Source organism: Mesoplodon bidens (assembly GCF_964165515.1).
Source record: "Mesoplodon bidens genome assembly, chromosome: 2".
NCBI lineage: Eukaryota > Metazoa > Chordata > Mammalia > Artiodactyla > Ziphiidae > Mesoplodon > Mesoplodon bidens.
The window spans coordinates 27777438-27803165 of NC_138177.1; the positions used below are offsets into that span (position 1 = coordinate 27777438).

Genomic DNA, 25728 nt, shown 5'->3' on the forward strand with positions numbered 1-25728 from the left:
GAGAGGTCTGACTGCACAGAGACCATAATAAATCAATTGCCTGCAGACTCATATCAAAACCCTATCTGTGAGAGGCAAGTGACAATTAAGCTGCATTTGGTGGCAGGCTTTATATAGTGGCAAGTGAGTTGATGTACTTCAATTCTACAGCTGCATCTGGTGGCAGGCTTTAAGTCAGAGTCCAACCCTTATTTTAGTCTGCACGTGCCCCGCCCATTATTTTATTTTATATTTTCACCCATTTTATTTACCACCTCTGTCTGTGCCTCTCTCCCATACTGCGCACTTGTCTCAGTCACAGTTTTGGTAAGCCCACAAGCTACCCTAGCCAAAATGAGTAAAAAACAAACGTCACTGGAGAGCTTCTTTGAAAAGGGGGAAAGACCCAATGATGAGACAGCGGAGGACTCTAAGACGGCCAACAAAAAGAAAGTGCATTTAAAAGAGAATGCCAAGAGTCCTACTTCAATTAGGGGTTCACTGCAACAGGTGATTCACATTCTCCAAGCCCGCTTTGTACAATATGTGGAGACCGGCTATCCAAGGAAGCCATGAAACCTTCAAAAGTGCTTCGCCACATGGAGACCAAGCACCCTGCATTAAAAGACAAGCCTTGGGCTTCCCTGGTGGCGCAGTGGTTGAGAGTCTGCCTGCCGATGCAGGGGACACAGGTTCGTGCCTCGGTCCGGGAAGATCCCACATGCCGCAGAGCGGCTGGGACCGTGAGCCATGGCCGCTGAGCCTGCGCTCTGCAACGGGAGAGGCCACAACGGTGAGAGGCCCGTGCACCGCAAAAAAACAAAACAAACAAACAAAATAAATAAATAAATAAAAGACAAGCCTTTGCAGTTTTTCAAAACAAAAATACGTGAACACGAAGACAGAAGCAATTACTGAAGGCCACCACTTCATCAAATGTGTCTGCACTGAGAGAATCATTCTTAGTGGCTGACCGCATTGCTAAAGCTAAGAAGTCCTTTACTATTGGTGAAGAGTGGATCCTGCCTGCCGCTAAGGACATTTGTCATGAACTTTCAGGAGGCTGAAGTTCAAAAGGCGGTACGTGTTCCTCTTTCAGCTAACACCATAACTAGATGAACTGATGAAATAGCAGAGGATATTGAGGCACAATTGTTAGAGAGGATTAATGAGTTGCCATGGTACGCAATCCAGGTTGACGAATCTACTGATGTTCACAACAAGGCAACAATGCTTGTTTTTGTGTGATGTATTTTTCAGGATGATGTGCATGAGGATATGTTATATACACTTCTGTTGCCAACCAACACCACAGCTGCAGAACTATTCAAGTCTTTGAATGATTACATATCAGGAAAACTGAATTGGTCATTTTGTGCCAGTATATGCATGGACGGAGCAGCTGCCGTGACTGGACGGCTTTCTGGTTTCACTACTCAGGTCAAAGAGGTCGCTTCTGAATGTGAATCTATGCACTGTGTTGTCCATAGAGAAATGCAAACTGAAAATGTCACCTGAACTTAACAACGTTTTGCAGGATGTGATTAAAATTATCAACCACATTAAAGTACATCCCTTTAACTCACATCTGTTCACACAGCTCTGTGAGGAGATGGACATAGGGCACACACGTCTTCTCTTATACACAGAAGTGATATGGCTTTCTAAAGGTAGATCACTGGCCAGAGTTTTTGAATTACAAGAGCCACTCCAGAGATTTCTTTTAGAAAAACAGTCACCACTGGCAGCACATTTCAGTAACACAGAATGGGTCAAAAAACTTGCTTACTTGGGTGATATATTCAACCTTCTCAATGAACTCAATCTGTCACTTCAGGGGAGAACGACGACTGTGTTCACGTTGGCAGATAAAGTGGCTGCATTCAAAGCCAAACTGGAATTATGGGGGTGACTAGTGAACACACTGGGATTTTTGACATGTTTCAAACATTAGCAGAGATTTTGAAAGAGACTGAGCCAGGGCCTTCTTTCTCCCACCTGGTGCATGATCACCTATCTCAGCTTTCCAAAGAGTTTGAGCATTACTTCCCAACCACAAAAGACCCCCAAACTGGGAAGGAATGGATCTGTGACCCATTTGTGAATAAGCCAGGTGAATCGACTTTGTCCGTGCTAGAAGAGGATCAACTGCTTGAGGTCGCAAATGATGGTGGCCTTAAAAGTATGTTAGAGACAACTTCAAATCTCCATATGTTCTGGATTAAAGTCGAGGCAGAATATCCTGAGACTGCACAAAAGCACTGAAAAGCCTGCTTCCATTTCCAACACCCTATCTTTGTGAAGCAGGGTTTTCTGCTGTGACAGCCACCAATATGAGATGACGGAGTAGACTGGACATAAACAACACACTTCAGGTGTCACTACCTCCCATCACCCCCAGATGGGACCATCTAGTTGCAGGAAAACAAGCTCAGGGCTCCCACTGATTCTGCATTATGGTGAGTTGTATAATTATTTCATTATATATTACAATGTAATAATAATAGAAATAAAGTGCACAATAAATGTATTGCGCTTGAATCATCCCAAAACCAGCCACCCCCCCACCCCAGTCCCTGGAAAAACTGTCTTCCACAAAACTGGTCCCTGGTGCCAAAAAAGTTGGGGACCGCTGCTTTAGGACACCCTCACTTAAAAAATAGATCGTTAAAGAGTCTAGCTAAGGGGACCAAGTCTCAGCCTGTGATTTCTCCCAAGTGGAGAAAGTGAAAGTCTGTGAGTGAGCACCTGGCTTCCGCAGCACTGCAGGATGATGCCAAAGAAGCCCATTTCTCTCTCACTACATTCAAAGTATTGAATTGTGAGCTGCATGACTAGAGAGTGGGAACAGCTGGGAAAGAAGCAGATAAGAGCACTAAAAGGACACAGATCCTAAAATCTCTGTCACAGACTCCATCAAGAAGCCTGTTCATGAGCTGCTGGGGATGCCTCACCAGAGGATCACCTCAACTAGCCCAGGGGCACCACCAGTACTCACACATGCCTCACCCACATACACACCATGTGCCTCACCCCGTGTGCTCCTTGTGTGCATTCCCAATGGCAGCAGTGAGAGAAAGTTTTGGCAAATGGCTAGTGAGCCTGTGCAGAAAGCCAACAAGAATTTGTGAGCCAGGGAGAGACCACAAACTTGAGCTTTAGCGTCATCTTTGAAAAAGCAAAAGGCAAGCTGTCAGCATCCAGCCTGGTGCATTTCAGGATCAAGAGAAGGCATACAAATTTAAGAATTCTGCCAGAAGAGGGAGCAAGAAGTGTGAAGCTGGTATATCCATACAAGTTCTAAGAAACCCCGGAGTCCCTAGCAGGGCTGATGGAAGATATTTCTCTCCAAAAGGTAGTTAATAAAGAAGAAAAGAGGTGAGTTCTACTTCAAATATGAAGACAGCAACACAAAACTTCAAGATATATGAAAAAAAAATCAATGAAACATGATACAACTAAAGGATCACAATAATCTTCTAGTAACTGATCCCAAGACATGAAGATCTGTTACTTGCCTGATAAAATCTTCAGAATACCTGTTTTAAGGAAGCCCAATGAGCTACAATAAAGCACAGAAAGGCAGGACTTCCCTGGTGGTGCAGTGGTTAAGAATCTGCCTGCCAATGCAGGGGACACGGGTTCGAGCCCTGGTCTAGGAAGATCCCACAAGCCCTGGAGCAACTAAGCCCGTGCACCACAACTACTGAGCCTGCACTCTAGAGCCTGTGAGCCACAACTACTGAGCCTGCATGCCACAGCTACGGAAGCGTGCATGCCTAGAGCCCATGCTCCACAACAAGAGAAGCCACTGCAATGAGAAGCCCATGCACCACAATGAAGAATAGCCCCCGCTTGCCACAACTAGAGGAAGCCCATGCACAGCAACGAAGACACAACACAGCCTAAAATAAATAAATAAATTTAAAATATGTACAGCTTTAAAAAAAAACACAGAAAGACAATTCAACAAAATCAGGAAAACAATACACACACAAAATGAGAAGTTTAACAAAGAGACAGAAGTCATTAAAAAAAAAAAAAGAAGAACCAAACAGAAATTCTGAAGCTGAAGAATACAATGAATGAAAAGAAAAATGCACTAGAGAGCATCACTCTCAGAATGAATCAAGCAGAAGAAAGAATCTTTGAGTTAGAAGACAGAAACCAGGAAATCATCCAGTCAGAGGACAAAAAAGAATGAAAAGAGTGAAGAAAGTCTACATGATCTATATTATCAGAAGCAATAACTCGCAAATTATTGGAATCTCAGAAAAAGAGAGGAACATGATGATAGAAAGCTTAAGTAAAGAAGGGATGGCTGGGAATTTCCCAAATCTAGAGAGGCTTGGATATCCAAGTTCATGAAGCTCATAGATCACCGAACAAACAAAATCTAAACAGATCCTGTCCAAGAGATATTATAATAAAACTCAGAAATCAAAGACAAAGAGAGAAACTTAAGAGCAGCAAGAGTAAAAAAAAGTTGTAGCTTACAAGGGGACCCCCATAAAGCTATTAATGAACTTCTCAGCAGAAAACTTACAGACCAGGAGAGAGTGAGGTGATTCAAAGTGCTGAAAGAAAGAAAGAAAAAAAAAACACCTGCCAATCATAAATACAGTATCTGGCAAAGTTGTCCTTCAGAAATAAAGGAGAGCTAAAAACTTTTCCAGACAAACAAAAGCTGAGGGAGTTCATCACCCCTAGACCTGCCTTACAATGCTGAAAGGAGTTCTTCAGGCTGAAATGAAAGAATGCTAAGTAGTAATATGAAAATACACAATACATGGGGTAAAGGTAAGTATGTAGTCAGATTCTGAATGCTCTAAAATTGTAACATGGTGGTGTATTAACCACTTAACTGTAGTAGAAAGGTTAATAAACAAGAATATTAAAAATAACTAACCTAAGACATCAAAAACAAAAAAGGGGAGAGTCAAAGGGTAGAGTTTTTGTATGCAATCAAAGTTAAGTTGTTACTAGTGTAAAATAGACTGTCATATATTTAAGTGTTTATGTAATACTCATGGTAACCAAAAAGCAAAAGCCTACAGTCCACTCACAAAAAACAAAGAGAAGGGAATCAAAGCACACCACTATGGAAAAATCATCAACACACACATAAAGACAGCAAAAGAGGGAGAAAGGAACACAGGAACTACAAAACAGTCAGAAAACAATAAGATGCCATTAGTAAGTCCTTATCTATTAATAATTACTCTATATGTAAATGAATTGAATACTCAAAACAAAAGGCACAGAGAGGCTGGATGGATTGAAAAAAAAAAGATCGAACTATATTCTGCCTACAAGAGACTCACTTTAACTTTAACGACATACATAGGCTCAGAGTGAAGGGATGGAAAATAATATTTCATGCAATTAGAAGTGAAAGAGAGAAGAGCTAGTAATATTTATTCAGAAAAAAATAGATTTTACACCAAAAACTGTAACAAAAAAAATCATTATGTAATGATAAAGGGGTTAACTTATCAAGGAGATATAATAATCACAAATATATATACACCTAACATCAAAACACCTAAATATATTAAGCACATACCAACAGATCTGAAGGGAGAAAGAGACAACAATATAATAATAGTAGGGGATATCAATACTCCACTTTCAACAATGAACAGATCATTCAGAGAGTAAGTCAATAATAAAACACTGGAGTTGAACTATACTTTAGACCAAATGAACCTAAGAGACATATACAGAACAATCCCTCCAACAGAAGCAGAATACACATTCTTTTCAACACACAGGGGAACTTCTCCAGGATAGATCATACAATAGGTAACAAAAGAGGCCTTAGAAAATTTAAGAAAGTTGAAATCATACCAAATATCTTTTCTGACCACAATGGTATGAAACTAGAAATCAGTAACAGGAGGAAAACTGGAAAATCCATAAATACTTAGAAATTAAACACTCCTGAACAACCAATGGGTCAAAGAAGAAATCAAAAAGAAAATCAAAAGATATCTTGAAACAAATGAATATGGAAACATATATTAAAATTTATGGGGGAAGTCTGGAAAGTGTTTGGGACTTGCCTTAGGTGATATCTATTTCCCTGACCCACTCCCTTCACCTCCAGTCATGGGTAGGTTCATGTCCTTTATGGTTCTTTATTATCCTCTACCCCCTTGTGTCTACACTCAGCACTTTGCATCCTACTCATGTAACTGACTATCTCTCCCTTTAGATACCAGGCAAAGTTTTCTTGTACTAGCTCTCCAGCTCAGGGTCTGGTATAACTTCTAAGTTCAATAAATGCTTGTTGAATAACTGCCAAAAAAAAAAAAAGCTTATGGGATGCAGCAAAAATAGATCTAAGAGGGAAACTCATAGTGATAAGTGCCTACATTAAGAGACAAGAAATACCTCAAAATGAACAACTTAACTTATCATCTCAAGGAACTCAAGGAACTAGAAATTAACTAAATCCAAAGTCAGCAGAAGCAAGAAAATAACAAAGGTCAGAGCAGAAATAAATAAAATAGAGACCACAAAACAATTAAAAGATAAATGAAACCAAAAGCAGCTGGTTTTTTGAAATGATAAACAAAACTGACAAACCTTTAGCTAGACTACTTAAAAAAAAAAAGTGAGAAGACTCAAAATCAGAAATGAAAGAGGAGACATTACAACTAATACCAAAGAAATAAAGGATCATAAGAGACTATTGTAAAATCATACACAACAAACTGGACAACCTAGGAGTACTGGATAAATTCCTAGAAATATGAAAGCTATGAAGAATGAATTATGAAGAAATAGAAAATGTGAATAGACCAATAATGAGGAAGTTGAATCAGCAACCAACACTCTCCCAATGAAGAAAATCCTAGGACCAGATGGTTTCCCTGGTGAAATCTACCAAATATTTAAAGAAGCATTAACATCAATCCTTCTCAAATTCTTCCAAAAAATTGAAGAGGAATAGGAATGAATACTTCCAAACTCATTCTATGAGACCAGCATCACCCTGATACAAAAACCAGACAGAGACACCATGATTAAAAAAAAAATTACAGGCCAATATCACTGATTAACATAGATGCAAAAATCCTCAACAAAATATTAGCAAACCAAATTCAACAATATATTCAAAAGGATCATACACCATGATCAAGTGAGATTTATCCCAAGGATGCAAGTATGGCTCAATATCTGCAAATCAATATGATACAACACATAAACTAAATAAAAATCATATAAACATCTCAATAGATGCAGAAAAAGTTTCTGACAAAATTCAACATCTATTTATCATAAAAACTCTCAACAAAGTGGGTGTAGAGAATACATATCTCAACATAATAAATGTCATATATGATGAACCTACAACCAATATCATACTCAATGGTGAAAATATGAAAGCATTTCCTCTATGATTGGGAACAAGATATGATGACTACTCTCACCATTTTTACTCAACAGAGTACTGGAAATCCTAGCCACAGCAATCAGGCAAGAAAAAGAAATAAAAGGAATCCAAATTAGAAAGGAAGAATTAAAACTGTCACTATTTGAAGATGACATGATACTATACATAGAAAATCCTGAACACCACTGAAAAACTAGTAAAATGAATTTAGTAAAGTTTCAGGATAAAAAAATCAATATATAGAAATCTGTTGCATTTTTATACACCAATAGTGAACTATCAGAAAGAGAAAATAAGAAAATAATCCCATTTACAATCACATCAAAAGTAATACAATACCTAGGAATAAAACTAACCAAGGAGGGAAAAGATTCATACTCAAAAAACTATAAGACATTGATTTAAAAAAACCTGAAAATGACAAAAAAGAGGAAAGATATAACATGCTCATGGATTGAAGAATATTGTTTAAATGTCCGTATTACCCAAAGCAATCAATAGATTCAATGTAATCCCTATCAAAATTTCGATAGCACTTTTCGCAGAAATAGAACAAACAATCGTAAAATTTTATGGAACCACAGAAGACCCCGGATACTCAAAGTAATCTTAAGAACAACAAAGCTGGTGGCATCACACGTCCTGATTTCAAACTACAGTACAAAACTATAGTAATCAAAATAGTATGGTATTGGTATAAAAACAGACATACAGATCAATGGAACAGAATAGAGAACATAGAAATAAACCCATGCATATACGGTCAGTTAATTTACAACAAAGGAGCCAAGAATACACAACAGGAAAAAGATAGTATTTCTGCAATAAATAATATTGGGAAAACTGGACAGCCACATGCAAAGAATGAAACTGGACACTATCCTATACCATACACAAAAATTAATGCAACATGAATTAAAGACTCAATCCATAAAACTCCTAGAACAAGACACAGGCAGTAAGCTCCTTGCTATCGATCTTGGCAATGATTTTTTGGATCTGACAGCTAAAGCAAAGGCAACAAAAGATAAACTAGTGGGACTACATTAAACTAAAAAGCTTTTGCACAGGACTTCCCTGGCATCCAATGGTTAAGACACTGTGCTTCCACTGCAAGGTTCAATCCCTGGTCCGGGTACTAAGATCCTGCATGCCATGCATGCCATGTGGCCAAAAAAAAAAAAAAAAAATCTTTTGCACAGCAAATGAAACCATTAACAAAATGAAAAGGCAGCCTACTGAGCAGGTGATGTTTGCAAATGATACATCCAATAAGGGAGTAATATCCAAAATACATAAAGAACTCACACAACTCAACACCCAAAAAACAACTGAAGTAAAAGAAAACAAACAACTGAAATAAAATACAAAATAAAATGCAAAATTAATACACAGAAATCTGCATTCCTATACACTAACAATGAAAGATCAGAAAGAGAGATTAAGGAAACAATCCCATTTACCACTACATCAAATAGAATAAAATATCTAGGAATAAACCTACCTAAGGAGGCAGAACACCTGTACTCAGAAAACTGTAAGATACTGATGAAAGAAACAAAAGATGACACAAACAGATGGAGAGATATACCATGTTCTTGAACTGGAAGAATTAATATTGAGAAAATGACTATGCTACCCAAAGCAATCTACAAATTAAATGCAATCCCTATCAAATTACCAATGGCATTTTTCACAGAATTAGAACAAAAAGCTGTACAATTTGTATGGAAACACAAAAGACCACGAATAGCCAAAGCAATCTTGAGAAAGAAAAATGGAGTTGGTGGGGGACTCCCAGAAATACAGATCGATGGAACAGGATAGAAAGCCCAGAGATAAACCCACACATATATGGACACCTAAATTACAACAAAGAAGGCAAGAACATACAATGGAGAAAAGACAGCCACTTCAATAAGTGGGGCTGGGAAAACTAGACAGCTACATGTAAAAGAATGATATTAGAACACACCCTAACACCATACACAAAAATAAATTCAAAATGGATTAAAGACCTAAATGTAAGCCTGGATACTATAAAACTTTTACAGGAAAACATATGGAAAATACTCTTTGACGTAAATCACAGCAAGATCTTTTGCAATCCACCTCCTGGAGTATGAAAATAAAAACAAAAATAAACAAATGGGGCCTAATGAAACTTAAAAGCTTTTGCATAGCAAAGGAAACCATAAACAGGATGAAAAGACAACCTTCGGAATGGCAGAAAATATTTGAAAACAAAGCAACCAACAAGGGATTAATCTCCAAAATATACAAGCAGCTCATGCAGCTCAATATCAAAAAAACTCCCACAACCCAATAAAAAAATGGGAAGATAGGGCTTCCCTGGTGGCGTAGTGGTTGAGAGTCCGCCTGCCAATGCAGGAGACAAGGGTTCGTGTCCTGGTCCGGGAAGATCCCACATGCCGCGGAGCAGCTGGGCCCATGAGCCATGGCCGCTGGGCCTGCAACTCCAGAGCCTGTGCTTCGCAATGGGAGAGGCCACAGCAGTGAGAGGCCCGCATACTGCAAAAAAAAAAAAAAAAAGTGGGGGGGGAGATATAAACAGACATTTCTCTAAAGAAGACATATAGATGGTTAAAAAGCACTTGAAAAGATGCTCAACATCACTAATTATTAGAGAAATGCAAATCAAAACTCCAGTGAGGTATCACTTCACACCAGTCAGAATGGCCATCATCAAAAAATCTACAAACAATAAATGCTGGAGAGGGTGTGGAGAAAAGGGAACCCTCCTACACTGTTGGTGGGAATGCAAACTGGTACAGCCACTATGGAGAACAGTATGGAGGTTCCTTAGAAAACTGAAAATAGAGCTACCATATGACCCAGCAATCTCACTCCTGGGCACATATCCAGAGAAAACCATATTCGAAAAGATACATGCATCCCAATGTTTACTGCAGCACTATTCACAACAGCCAGGACATGGAAGCAACCTAAATGTTCATCAACAGAGGAATGGATAAAGAAGATGTGGTACATATATACAATGGAATATTACTCAGCCATAAAAAAGAACAAAATAATGCCATTTGCAGCAACATGGATGGACACTCATACTGAGAGAGATTCTCATACTGAGTGAAGTAAGTCAGAAAGAGAAAGACAAATACTATATGATATCTCTTATATGTGGAATCTATAAAAAGGCTACGAATGAACTTATCTACAAAACCAAAACAGAGTTACAGATGTAGAAAATAAACTTATCGTTACCAGGGGGTAATGGGGGGAGGGATAAATTGGAAGATCAGGATTGACAGATACACACTACTATATATAAAATAGATAACTACAGTAAGTTCTCTACATACAAACGAGTTCAGTTCCAAGAGTGCATTCGTAAGTCCAATTTGTTCGTAAGTCCAACAAAGTTAGCCTAGGTACCCAACTAATACAGTTGGCTATACAGTACTGTACTGTAATAGGTTTAAAATACTTTTCATACAATAATATATCAAAAACAAACACACACAAAAAATAAACAAAACATTTTTAATCTTACAGTACAGTACCTTGAAAAGTACAGTAGTACAGTACAACAGCTGGCATACAGGGGCTGGCATTACTGACTGGAGGAGGGAGAGGAGGTGGGAGATGGTAGAGCTGAAGGATTGTCAGCAATAAGAGATGGCGGACAAGCTGCAATTTCACTCATGTCTGATGTTGATGGCTCAGGTTCTGGTTCCTTGCTGGATTCAATTCTATCTACCCTCTTGAAAAAAAAATCCAGTTTTTTTCATGTCTGGGTAGTAGCTAATTTTTTCTCATCATAGATGACATGGCAGCAGTGGATTGCATTCTGAATGGCTGCTGTAACCTTTGTGTACCGTTCTACATTCGGGTCCTGTGCCTCCTCAAATAAAGAAAATCCCCTTGCCGTGTCCTGCATCGTGAATCTCTTAGGTTCTTCAGTTACTTCTTACTTCTATCTCTCTTTGTCCTTTCTCTGGGCCTCTAATTCCATCACTATCGCTTGGCACTTCTTAGCAGTACCAGCTACATCACCGCTGCCTTACACTTGCTTCTGAACATCCTGGGCTTGAAATAAAGATACTGTACTACTGTACACTGTACAGTAAAGTACACAAAAGCACAACCATTTGTAGAGGATGCACACACGTGACAACGTACGCCAGATACGCAAACTAACTTACATGATTGGACATGCGAACACAGTTCGAATCTCTGAAAGTTCCCAACTTGAAGGTCTGTATGTAGGGGACTTGCTGTAATAAGGACCTACTGTATAGTACAGGGAACTCTAATTCAGTACTCTGTAATGGGCTATATGGGAAAAGAATCTAAAAAAAAGTGGACATATATATTTGTATAATAGATTCACTTTGCTGTACAACTAAAACTAACACATTGTAAGTCAATTATACTCCAATAAAAAGTAAAAAAAAAAAAAAGGCAGAGAACCTGAATACATGCTTTTCCATAGAAGACATACAGATGGACAATAGGTACATGAAAAGATGCTCAACAACTGCATAATGGAATATTACTCAATCATAAAAAGAAGAAATCTTGCCATTTATAACAACATGGATAAATCTACTGTGTATTACACCAGTGAAATAAGTCAGACAGAGAAAGAGAAATACCACATGATCTCACTCATATGTGGACTCTTAACAAACACATGGAAGAAACAAAACAAAATAGAAACACTAATAGATACACAGAGCAAAACAAACTGGTGGTTGCCAGAAGGGGTGGGGGTTGGGTGAAATAGGTGAAGAGGATTAAAAGGTACAAACCTCCATTTATATAATAAATAAATCATGATGATGTATAAGGAATATATATATAAGCATAAGGAATATGGTCAAAAATATAATTATTTTGCATGGGGACAGATAGCTACTAGATTTATCATGATGATAATTTCACAATGTATGCAAATGTCAAATCACTACCTAGTACTCTGAAACATAATGGGTAAGTCAACTATATTTCAATATTTTAAAAAAAGCATTGAATATGGCTGTGGAAGAAAACTGAGAAGATAATTGATGGGAGCTGAGCTCTGAGGCCAGGTGTTGGGTGAATCTTCCACATGGATGTTATGGTAAGAAATGGGATGAAGAGAAGGACTATGATCATGGTTTCCAAGACTTCACTTCAGTGACCAGAAAGTCAATAGATGACAGAAGCAACAACTTCCAAGCATTTCTCTTCCAAGTTTCAACAACTTCCTGCACATTCATGAAGAAAGAACTGCCCTTCAAAATATCACGATACTTCTACTTTGATCCTGAAATCAATGAAGGCCACTAGATAGCAGGTGCAATATCCCTCTGGAAAATCAAATGAATGAAAAACTTCATTAAATTTGAAGAGCCACTTTTACTTTTTGTGTATGAAAATGACTCAATTCAATCTGGCAATGGGGTAAAGGTTTCAAAGTATGAAAGCAGATGAGGGTAGATATTCACTTGACAAAATAATTCAGATTCCCTTAAATAACATCCTTTGCATAAAATATTTTACTAACACATTTTTCACGTGTTCACATTTTTCATAAAATACGGCATACCTATGTTAGGTTATTTTGGCTTCTCATACTCACCAGTCCAAGAACAAATATATTCTGCATGATTTTTCCAGACAATTTACCACTTCTTTGGTGACTCTTTCAGGTTCCTAATGGCTCAGCAGGAAAACTGCCAAGCTACTCAACAGTGAAATTCTTCAGCAGGTGCAACTAAAATCTCTTCCAGAGGCAAATCTGGAACAGATTATCTGCCTAAGTGAATGTATTTTCTGCAGGTGATTGTGTGGTGAGTGAATACTTCTGTAATTGTAAAGGAATCTGTTGTGACAATTTTACCATTCTATATAGTAGCGTCCAACATTTTTCAAGCACCCTTATGAGTAGAATATGTACATACATCAAAATATGTATCTATTTTAATAGATTATTTAAATGTACTCTTATTAGTCCACACATTAAATACACCAAACTTTATTTTTTCTTATTTCTCATATGGTAAATAAATATAAATGGAAAGTCTAATAATCCCCACCCCCCCCACCCACACACACAATGTATTGTCTTGTGCACCTCCCCCTCTTTGGAGACCGCTTCTGGACAGACTGGAAGAAATGCCATTCATACATATGACTGTTTCCTTCCAGCTATGAGACCACAGAGAGGCAGAATCTCTGTGAATAGCAGATATCAATGATGAAAGTGATGTCAATATACAACATATACAGTTGACCCTTGGACAACAAGGGTTTGAACTGCTCAGGTCCATTAATATGCAGATTTTTTCCAACAGTAAATACTACACAACTTGTGGTTGGTTGAATCTGTGGCTTCAGAACATGGATATGGAGGAACCACAGATATGGGAGGATGACTGTAAGTTACACATGGATTTTTGACTGCTCAGAGGCTTGGTGCCCCTCCACTCATTGTTCAAGGGTCAACCGTATGGTTACAAAGTGATCTAATGATCACTGTTAGGCCGAATCTTCTTTTGAATCAACTTAAAAAGTAGTTCTACATCTTAGAAAAGTATAAAGAAAAAAAGGACCCACTTTGTAGAAAAAATACATTCAAACAATAAATTAGTACCAGCTGTTAAGTAGGTGTAAAAATATAGCCAGTGTATTCATTAATTCTTCAAATATTAATTGCATGGCCATTATGTACCTGGCTTTCTTCCAAGTGCTAATTATATTGACGTGTATTGTAACTGAGGCTCTCACTTTATATGTGGGAATTACTAAGCAGTGAAGAAATAAATTTCTAAATTATTTTAATATAACACATGAACAGATTGGCACACCTGGAAGTTAAAAGTGAGATTGCTACTTAATTATCAATTCTGTCCCCTAGAGCTAAACCATTAAGTTCCTCAAAGATAAGGACTGTATTTGTATATTAATATAAACCTGGTAGCACCTAGCATAGTGGCTGGCATGTAGTAAACATTCAATATCTATTTACTGGAAAGGTGGGAGAAAAGGGAGAAAGAGAGAGGAGGAAGGATAAATGAACTAAAGTCTGAGACCAAACTGTAAGAGCCATTTTATTGTCCCTAAAGCTTGACTGTAACTACTAATGGTATTTCTTCTGACTTGAAAATACCCATCAAAAGAATATGGTTGTGAACAGGGAACTAAACTCAATATTTTGTAATAACCTATAAGGGAAAATAATCTGAAAAAGAAGAGATATTTATATACGTGTATAACTGAATCACTCTGCTGTACACCTAAAACTAAGACAACATTGTAAATCAACTATACTTCAATAAAATTAAGAAAAAATAAAAACACCCCAAATTAAACTAAGTTTAAAAAAATCATATGGTCCCACTTGAAATCCTGTACCTATACTTAGAAACAGTACATAATTCAGGACCGTGAGACTAAAGAGGAGAAATTAGTCTTGAATCAGCCCCAACTGCTCATTTAAAAGTTCATTTACTTTCAGGTTTTATGATAAAATAAAATGTATTTTTCTTATTATAAACATAATATAAATACTTTGAAGAAAATTTGTAAAATATAGGAAAGTAGAATTGAACATTATTATAATCCTACCATCCAGACAGCCACTGTTAACATTTTATATGTTAAATTAGTACGAAATTTTAAAATCCCTGTGATACAGCTTTGTATTGATATAATGCAATAAGGGGTTCATAAATAACTAGAATGAAAAAAATATAGTGGAGTAATTCCAACTATGCTTAATGACACAAGACTTAGGACCCTGAAAGAGATTATGAGTTCCTTAAGGAAAGATACCTTGTTCTAGTCATCTTTGTTATAGCCCAGCCATGGGACCAAGCAGTGAGCCTTGTACATATTATACTATTCATTCCATAAATGTTCACTGAATAAATATCTAGAAAGAAAGGGAATCAGCAAATTTTTTACTGTCAGGACTCTTCCTTCTATGATTACTCACCTGCTCACTTTCCAACTCTTCCCCCAATGACCTTATTTCTATCATTCATTGCCCTGTACTTTAGCTACAGTAATAACAGTTTGCTGCAGCCCAAAAGTGATGCTGTTTTATGCATTCATAACTTTACTCCTATCATTCCCCACCTTCTTCACTTAGCTAACATCTACTCATTCCTTATAATTTAGCTCAGATGTCATGTTCTTCAAGAAGACTCTCCTGACCCCATCATCCATCCCCAGACTAAGCTAAATGCTATGATTCTGGGCTCCCATAGTACCCAATACAAACATCCAACAATGCAGTTGCCACAAAACATGGAAACTAACCACTTATATATTTGTGTCCACTCATAGAATGTAAGCTCTTTAAAGCTTCTTTCTTTATAGTCACAAATATGAGCACAGGTTCAATGAATATTTATTGAATGAATGAAAGAATGAACAAACTCATCTCATTCTTTTTTTGTCTTAGTTTCTCTCTAATTTAAACTCTGTTTGGTCAGCTGGTCACCCATAATTTTAATTATCTTAAAAAACAAATGAATAAAACCCCCTCTTGGTCATAAAACACAAATCAAAAATTAAAAACGGCAAACACTGAGTTCTGCTTATTCATCTAGCCAAAAAGTATTCCTTCTTAATATCTTACAATTACTATTTAATAAACAATTAATATCACCACCACTTTCTCCTAATGTCCTCTAAAGCAGAATCACATTTTAATAATCACTCTTTCACAATCACACATATTACTTACTTCTGTTCTTCTTTCTCCCTGAAAAGATATAAAGTAGGTCCTGTCAACTCTTTCTCTACTAATGTCATCAGGTCTGCTCCTTCCCTTTTCTATAGCCCCTGCCTTTAATCTCTTCCAATTTAGTTTGCTCTAGTTTCATCAAAGGAATAATTTAGTATATCCAAAGTTAAACTACATACAAGGAATTCCTATTTTCTACTATACAGTATTCTAATTACACAGAATCCACAATTTTTAGCCTGGCTTTTAAAGCTATGCATCCCATACTCATCTCTACCAGTATTCCCTACTTTGTTTCCTCTCAGAAAACATATTTCCTTGTGTTTCTAGGTATGCATTTCCCATTGAAGCCAAGCAAATATTGTTGCTGTATACCATAGTAAATCTTCAAACTCTTTCACTGTTACCTTTGTACATAGAGTTTTACAGCTTTCCCTATTCTCTTCATGCCTTGATTCATCTTTAAAATCCCTGTTTACATTTCTCTTCCTCTTACAAAGATTCTTTAATTACCTTCAGGTCATACTAATTGCTCCCTTAATAAACAACCCTTCACCATTTGTATTTTACCTGAACTAACAATATTTTAGACCTTACTAGTATGTTGCTCTGTAAGTGTTTGGAAAGATCTTTATGTATGCGCTTTTTTTTTTGGTACATTTATTTTATTTATTTACTTTTGGCTGCATTGGGTCTTCGTTGCTGTGCGCAGCCTTTCTCTAGTTGTGGCGAGCAGGGGCTACTCTTCGTTGTGGTGTGCGGGCTTCTCATTGTGGTGGCTTCTCTTGCAGAGCACAGGCTCTAGGCACGCATGCTTCAGTAGTTTTGGCACACGGGCTCAGTAGTTGTGGCACATGGGCTCTAGAGCGCAGGCTCAGTAGTTGGGGCACACGGGCTTAGCTGCTTCACAGCATGTGGGATCTTCCTGGGCCAGGGCTCAAACCCGTGTCCCCTGCATTGGCAGGCAGATTCTTAAACACTGCACCACCAGGGAAGTCCTGTATGCGCTTTTTGATCATTGAGAACAGGTGTATTGGTTTTTTTCCTACAGGGCTTAATCTAGCAGCACTCTCATACAAGCTGGCTTCTTAATAGGTGCTGCTAATTTTTTATCTTACAATTTAAGGGAACTCAATAAATTGTCTGAATTAAATTAAATTGAATTGGCTGTTCTTCATCAATAAACTTTACAAGTGATAGTGAAATAAAGGGTAAATTTAAATTATAGTTAGTGTTTAAAATTGGTAATACTTCCTATAATCCTACCCAGCTTATAACATTTGCATGGAGCTTTTGCATATGTATTCAAATGTTACTTCTGCTTTTCAGTCCCATCCCTGTCTCCATTCCCCTTACCACCAAATGTCCACGTGAAGAAAACCTGAAGCAAACTGAAAGGCATCCTAGAGAATATCACTTTTCACATAAGTCCCACTGCTCATATTTATTTACATATCTGGCATGAAGCCACCATATCAATATTCTTCACATTGAGAGCTTTACTTATGGCCTCCCTATGTCAAAGGATAATTAATACTTTAGACAATTTCTATCACAGAGCTTAACAAATTTACTTACCTACACAGTTTAGCAACAAGAAACAATAAAAGAAAATGCCACAGGGTTTCTGCCTATTCTATATTGTCACTAGGGTAATAAAAATTCACTTTTGTGGGAATACTGTATAAGAAATAAAGGATGTAAAATGCAATTTTGAATAAAAATTTGTATCTATTACATTAATTTTGTATTATTTCTTTTAAAGGACTAAAACCATCAAAAACCTGTTAACATATTTAGTTAATGGATAAAACAAACCTACTTTACATTTTAAACAATAACTTACAGGATCAGCAGGTCCACAGAATTCTCGAAATGTCACTGTAGGATTAGTCTGTTGAACCTCCATTGCTACACAAGGGCCAGAATACATTTCTGTCACCATTTCCTATAATATGTAATATAAAATAATGTTAAACAAGTAGTATTTAATAATCTTTTACTCCTCCTCTTTTAATTGTACCACTATTCTACTGAACTCAAAATGTTAGAGTTATGTTTGACATCTTCTCTACCTGTACCCTCTATGCCAAGCAGTTCCCACATTTTGTCCATTTTTCCTGCAGAAATAAATTTTAGATATGTCCCCTTTTCTCCATTCCTACCACTACCACTTTAGTTTAATGCTTTACCACTTGACATGTTCACTACTTGAAATTAGCTTCTAGTACATCTTCCTTTTAAAAGGCTCTCTCCCCTTGAACACAGTACTGTCAAACGAACACTTCTAAGGATATAAATTCCAAAGTGTTTATCACAAAGAAACTTATAAAAATCATAATAAGTTCCAGCAATAAGGAATAATAGGCACCAGATTTATTCTCTCACATTAAACATCTAGAAACTAAATATATATATATATATATATATATAAAACAACAGTTTTCAGACACTGGATGACAGACAGCACAGTACTATGATCCTCTAGAGGAGGAAAACAAAAGCTATATAACAGCCCCATCTTACTGCCTGAAGGCTTCCAGACAGTGGGATAGGTAGAGGAAACACAAAAGGGCCCAACATTCTCACTGAGTAGAAGAGACAAAGACTGGAGTTTAGGGAGACCAATGAGGCTAGAATTTGCAGGACAGAATACTACAGGAGGTGGGAGAGCTACAGGAGACTAAGCTACAGGGATTTGCAGAGAAGTTCACTTGAGTCTTTGACTAAGAGTCTGTGTATGTATAAAGGATACTACGCAAGGCTGAAAAAAAGAACTACCAGAAAGCAGTAAATGAAACAATTCACAAAGATAGCACAAGGCTGAGAAGAGTTTGTGCTTCTACCAGCCAGAGTGGAAAGCCCTCATATGATACACAGGGCATCAGGTAGAGTCCTCAGAATGGTACTGAATCGTAGTAATTGGCCTAAACTTGCTTTAGATATGGAATGCTCTATACCTATCCTATAAAAGCTTAAAAGCAAGTCTCAGAAGGGTCCAATTGATCCCAAGTAACTTGATGAGTGCCAGAACAAAGTCAAACATTCTTCAAAGGGATACAAAAATACCATGTAACACTGTAAGTTTCACAACATCAGCATATAGTAAAAACTACCAGGCATGCAAAGAAGTAGGAAAATATGAACCATCATCAGAAGGAAGTAAATAGACACAGACCCAGCAATGACAGAAATGATGGATGTAATTACACAAGAATGTTAAAACAGTCACTATAAATAGGTTCTATATGCTCAAAATATAGAAGGAAACGTGGACATAATGCACAGAAAACAGAAGATAGTAAAAAGATCCCAATAGAACTTCTAGAGATGAAAATTACATCTGAACTTAAAAATACACTTTATGGGATAAACAAGATAAGATTTTGTGGAAGATCAATGAATTTGAAGGCATGCAATAGAAACTATTAAAAAGCAAGCATGGAGGGAAAGAAAAAGAAAGAAAAGTTTAAAAACTAAAAAAAAAGACTTATGGGACAATGACAAGCTGCATAATTGGAGCCCCAAAAGAAGAAAGGGTGATGAACAGAAATATATTTCAAGAATTAATTGCTAAAAAAAAGTTCAAATTTGATGAAACCCACAAACCCACATATCAAACAAAATCAAAGGAGAATAAATGGAAAGAAAAATAAAGTAGGGCACATCATAACCAAACTGGCTATAAAACAACAAAAACAACAACAAACAAAACAACCCAGTGATAAACAGTAAAAACAAAAACAAAAACCTTAGAAACATCCAAAAAAAGAAAAATAACAGTAGAACAAAGATAAGGATAAAAACAAAAACAACAACCTATCTAGAATTCTATAACCGGTTGAGAAAACATTTGGAAAATATTTTCCAAAATGAATGAAAAATAAAGACTTTTTCAGAGTATAGGTCTTTAACCTCCTTGGTTAAGTTTATTCCTAGGTATTTTATTCTTTTTGATGCAACTTTAAATGGTGATTGTTTTCTTGCCTTCTCTTTCTGATAGTTCATTATTAGTGTATAGAAAAGCAACACATTTCTATATATTAATCTTATACCCTGCAACTTTACTGAATTCACTTATTAATTCTAATAGTTTTTTTGGTGGAGACTTTAGAAATTTCTCTATATAGTACCATATCATCTGCAAATCATGACAGATTTTATTTCTTCCCTTCCATTTTGGATGCCTTTTATTTCCTTTTCTTGTCTGATTACTGTGACTAGGACTTCTAATACTATGTTAAATAAAAGTTGGGAGAGTGGGCATCCTTGTCTTGGAAGTGAAAGACCTATACTATGAAAACCATAAAACACTGATGAAGGAAATTAAAGACAATACAAAGAAATGGAAAGACTGCAGAAATTAATATTATTAAAATGGCTATATTGCCCAAAGCAATCTATAGATTTAATGCAATCCCTTTCAAAATAGCCATAAAATTTTGCACAGAATTCAAACAAATAATCCTAAAGTTTATATGGAACCACAAAGGACCCTGAATTGCCAAAGCAATCTTCAGGAAAAAAAGAACAAAGCTGGAGGTATCATGCTCCCTAACTTCAGACTATACAACAAAGCTAGGGTAGTCAAAATAACATGGTACTGACACAAAAACAGACACATAGATCAAGGGAACAGAATAGAGAGCCCAGAATAAACCCACACACTATGGTCACTCCACAACAAAGGAGGCAAGAATATACAATGGAGAAAAGACAGTCCCTTTAACAAGTGGTGCTGGGAAAACTGTACAGCTACATGTAAAAGAGTGAAATTAGAACATTTCCTCATACCATATACAAAAATATACTCAAAATGGATTAAAGGCCTAAATGCAAGACCTGAAACCAAAAATTTCTAGAAGAAAATATAGGCAGAACACTTTAACATAAATTGTAGCAATATTTTTTTTGGATCTGTCTCCTATGACAAAAGAAATAAAAGCAAAAATAAATATATTGGACCTATTAAACTTAAAAGCTTTTATACAGCAAAGGAAACCACTGACAAAATGAAAAGACAACCTACTGAATGGGAGAAAATATTTGCAAATGCTATGACCAATAAGGGGTTAATATCAAAAAATAAATAAAAAGCTCATATAATTCAATATCAAAAAAAAACAACTCGATTAAAGAACTGAATAGACATTTTTCCAAAGAAGACCTACAGATGGCCAACAGGCACATGAAAAGATGTTCAACACTGCTAATCATCAGAGAAATGCAAATCAAAACCACAATGAGATATCACCTCACAACTGCTAAAATAGCTATTATCAAAAAGTCTACAAACAACAAACACTGGTGAGGATGTGAAGAAAAGGGAACCCAAGTACACTCTCAGTGGGAATGTAAGTTAGTGCAGCCACTATGGAAAACAGTATGGAAGTTCCTCAAAAAACTAAGAATAGGGCTTCCCTGGTGGCGCAGTGGTTGAGAGTCCGCCTGCCGATGCAGGGGACACGGGTTCGTGCCCCGATCCTGGAAGATCCCACATGCCGCGGAGCGGCTGGGCCCGCGAGCCATGGCCGCGGAGCCTGTGTGTCCGGAGCCTGTGCTCCGCAACGGGAGAGGCCACAGCAGTGAGAGGCCCGCATACAGCAAAAAAAAAAAAAAAAAAAAAAAAAAAAAAAACTAAGAATAAAACTACCATATGATCCAGCAATTTCACTGCTGGCTATATATCTGAAGAAATGGAAACACTAATTCAAAAAGATACATGCATTCCAATAGCAGCATTATTTACAAGAGCCAAGATATGGAAGCAATCTAAGTATCCAACAACAGATGAATGGATAAGATGTGGTATGTACATATACAATGGAATACTACCCAGTCATAAAAAAGAATGAAATTCTGCCATTGGCAACAATGTGCATGGACCTAGAGGCTTAGTGAAGTAAGTCACAGAAAGACAAATACTCTATATGTTATCATTTATATGCAGAATCTTAAAAATAAAACAAACACATGTATATAACAAAAGAGAAACAGACTCACAAATGTAGAGAACAAACTAATGGTTACCAGTAGGGAGAGGGAAAGGAGTAGGGGCAAGATAGGGGTATGGGATTAAGAGATACAAACTGGCATGCATAAAATAAGCAACAAGGATATATTGTCAGGGAAATATAGCCATTATTTTTAATAACTTTAAATGGAATATAATCTATAAAAATATTGAATCACTGTGTTGTACACCTGAAACTAATATAATATTGTAAATCATTGATCTTTCAATTAAAAAAAGACTTTTTCAGACAAACAAAATCTGAGAGAATTCACCACCACCAGCCATATACCATAGAAAATGTTAAAGGAAGTACTTCAGACAGAAGAAAAATAATGCCAGACAAAAATATGGATCTATATGAAACAATGGTAAACGCGTGGGTAAATATAAAACATATTTCACAGCAACTAAAAAAGAAAAAAATGTAATTGATTATTTAAAGCAAAAATATTAAAAATGTATTGCAGAGTTTATAACATACATAGATGTAAAATGTATGACAACAGAATAGGAAAGAAATGGAAGTATACTGTTTTAGGGTTCTTCACTCTATATGTAAAGTGGTTTAATGAAAAATATGGTCGAAGAAAAGTGCCTCTCACAGTGTCTGAAACATTCAATGAATGGAACACTTCAGGCAGAAGTGAAAATACATATAAAGCCTGGAGGAAAAAGTACATTTGGGGTATATGAAGATCAGTAAAGGAGCTATGATATCAGGATCTGAGTGAGACCACAGAAAAGCAGTTAAGAGATGAGGCCAGATCATGGAGGGCCATGTAAACCATTTTAATGACTTTTGAAGGTTTATGATACATAATGCCAAAGTAAAATAAAGGCAATTTATTACAGAACAATATTTAAATATTAATCTGAACTCACTCATCATGCCTACTAGAAATGCCAGAAGTTAAAAAAGGAGGGAGAGAACTTCATAATTAATATGGTACACAGAACCCTACTCATTAGAATCCCTAGATGTATGCCCCTGAAGTCACTTTACTATTTCACAAAGGTCATATGAAATTGATTTTTATGGATAATTATGTGGAGTAGGATTTTCTGTCTAATGAAATTGAAGTGCTGCCTACACATAAATGTCAAGAGCCAAGTTGTCAGTAGGGGCAGAAGAAGGCATGAGCACGTTATCCAAAGACAGAAGTGTAAATTTTGTCCACCTTTCTTTCACCTGTCTCTCTTTCAGTATTAATAACAAATGCCAGTAAAATGATAAACATAGAGGGCTGCACAGAATGCAAAGAAAAAGGTTGAAAAAAGGACTCCATCAATAACAAAAAGTGTTCCTTAAAAAATGTACTTGAGAATTCTGTTAACAGATTAAGATAATTAATTAATTAAAAGAATTAACAGAATTCTCAAGTCACCTAGGTTTTTACTTAAGCAAAACACTGTCAAACAAAAAAGCACTTGTTTCCTTCCTTAATAGCCCTTTGACTGCCGTCCTTAAGCAGTTTCCTTAAGTAGTTGCAGTGGGATGTCTGATTTAATATCTCTCCTCACCAGAACATAAACTCCATGAATGCAGGGAGTGTGCCTTTTTTGTTCATTTCTGTCTCCCTGGTAGCCAACACATTGTATGGCCCACAGGAGATACTCAATACATGTGTGGCAAATAATTGGATCATGATAACTCTATAAGATAGGAATTATTACCTTTTTATGATTGCAAATGCTGAAACAGCAAATTTACCTGTAAATGATCAACACAGAATCTACTATAAAGATTCTCAGCTACAGTAATAACAATAATAGTAGTAATAATAAAAAGAGCTAATATTTACTAAAGCAATAGTCTCAGTATATGAGACTGCTTTACATGATTTATTTCATTTAATCACAATAACTTCATAAAGTAATAGCATTGTTTCTATTTTATATATGGGTAAACTAAGGCTTAAAGAAGGTAAATAACTTCCATGGTCACACAGCTGGTGGGTGTGTTTGGGATTTGAACTTTGCATCTGACTCCATAGCCAAAAAAAACAACAACAAAGGAAACTGAGGTCAGGAAGCTGTAAGCTGTTGCAATGAATTTTGGGAAACAGGAAAATTTTACAGTTTGAAGCAAGTAACACGGGAAAACCTAGAACTAGAGTAGAATTATTAAAAAATATCTGGTACAACAGTGTCAGTGATGCCATACTATTTCACACTACATATTCTACATTTCACACCCTTACATCTTTAAGTTCAAAACAATAAAATGGATGGAACCACCAATATGACCTTATATATCTTATTCCTTTTATAAGTAAGAATCTGAAGACAAAGAGGGTAAAGTGCTGTACTAAAAGTCAGAGTAAGAATCAGATCACCTGTTTTTGTTTCTTTAGACTATGTTGCCTCTTAAGATTATTTTTACATGGCCTACTTTATAGAATTAAATAAATCTCATAAAATTAAGAGACATCCAGTATCAGCATTTAAAAACTTACCTCTTCCCTGAACTTAAAACTTGAGTCCTAAATATTAACTGTCATGAAAACTAAGAGACCCAAGAGGAAATACAACAATCACAATAGCAAATGAGACCCAGGATTTGCTATCTGATTCTTGCTATCCCAAATTACCCAATGTAAGATATCACAATCATATGCATTTCTAGTATATGAATACAGACCATTGTACAACTTCCTTTGAATGAAATAGTCAGAATCATGAAATGGGAAAAGAACTTTAAAAGAATCAGAGATTATATATGATTCATAAGAATATATTTACTTCAATAAAATATTACTGGGATAAAAACACTCTTTCCCTTTGGGACAAATTTTCAAGGAAACAACATTTCTTAGCATAAATAAAATGTTAAATCATATAAATGCAGTTACATCTCAAAGATACCTGGATATTGATATATTCTGGTTCATATATATAGTGCATTCTCCCATTAAGAGACTGCTACAAACCAATAATTTGAAATACTTGTTTTAAGCTGAATAAGCCATTTTAAGCTGAATAAAAATCAATAAAAATAAAAATTACTCACAAGACTAATAATTACTCTGAAATAAGGTAGTTTTTCCCCTTCCAAACAGTCCCTCTGTTCCTTCTCCTAAGTAGGTTCTTTTATTAATATTACAAGATTTAAATAGTAATTATAGAGAATATCTTACTGAGAAGATTAAACCAAAGAAAGTACATCAATATCAATCATTCTGGGCTGTCCTGACATTAAAGTATAATATTGCTATTGTCATTCAAATTCCTGATTTCTCAGGGGAAATGACAAATACATCAGTGATGTTTTTATCTTTATCTCCAGAATCCCAAGATCAAAAAATTCGAAGAGTAAATGTATAGTATATAAAAAAATTGCATGTATGGTATTTTCAAAGCACAGTATAGCACAGAAATATAATGTTGTACACATGAAACATATAATGTTATAAACCAATGTTACCTCAATAAAAAATAAAAGAAAAAGATGAGGCTTTTTTAAAAAAAAAAAAAAGTTTTTTACCAAAGGGAAATATGGCCTACCTCAGATATGTACATAAAACATTAATGTCCTCAAATACTACTCGCTGCCAAATTCAACATTATCTGATGTTGTATGAGAATGTAACTCAGGATCAAGGCTACTGT

General features: G+C 36.2%; 1 protein-coding gene across 2 annotated transcripts in view; it reads right to left on the reverse strand.

The window, feature by feature from the left end:
- NME7 (NME/NM23 family member 7) overlaps positions 1-25728 on the reverse strand; it is a 261463-nt gene that overhangs the window by 118459 nt on the left and 117276 nt on the right. For both annotated transcript variants that reach the window (XM_081226166.1, XM_081226165.1), the window contains one exon: positions 17950-18051. In XM_081226166.1, coding sequence (XP_081082292.1) covers positions 17950-18051 — 102 coding nt within the window. The remainder of the gene's footprint in view (positions 1-17949; positions 18052-25728) is intronic.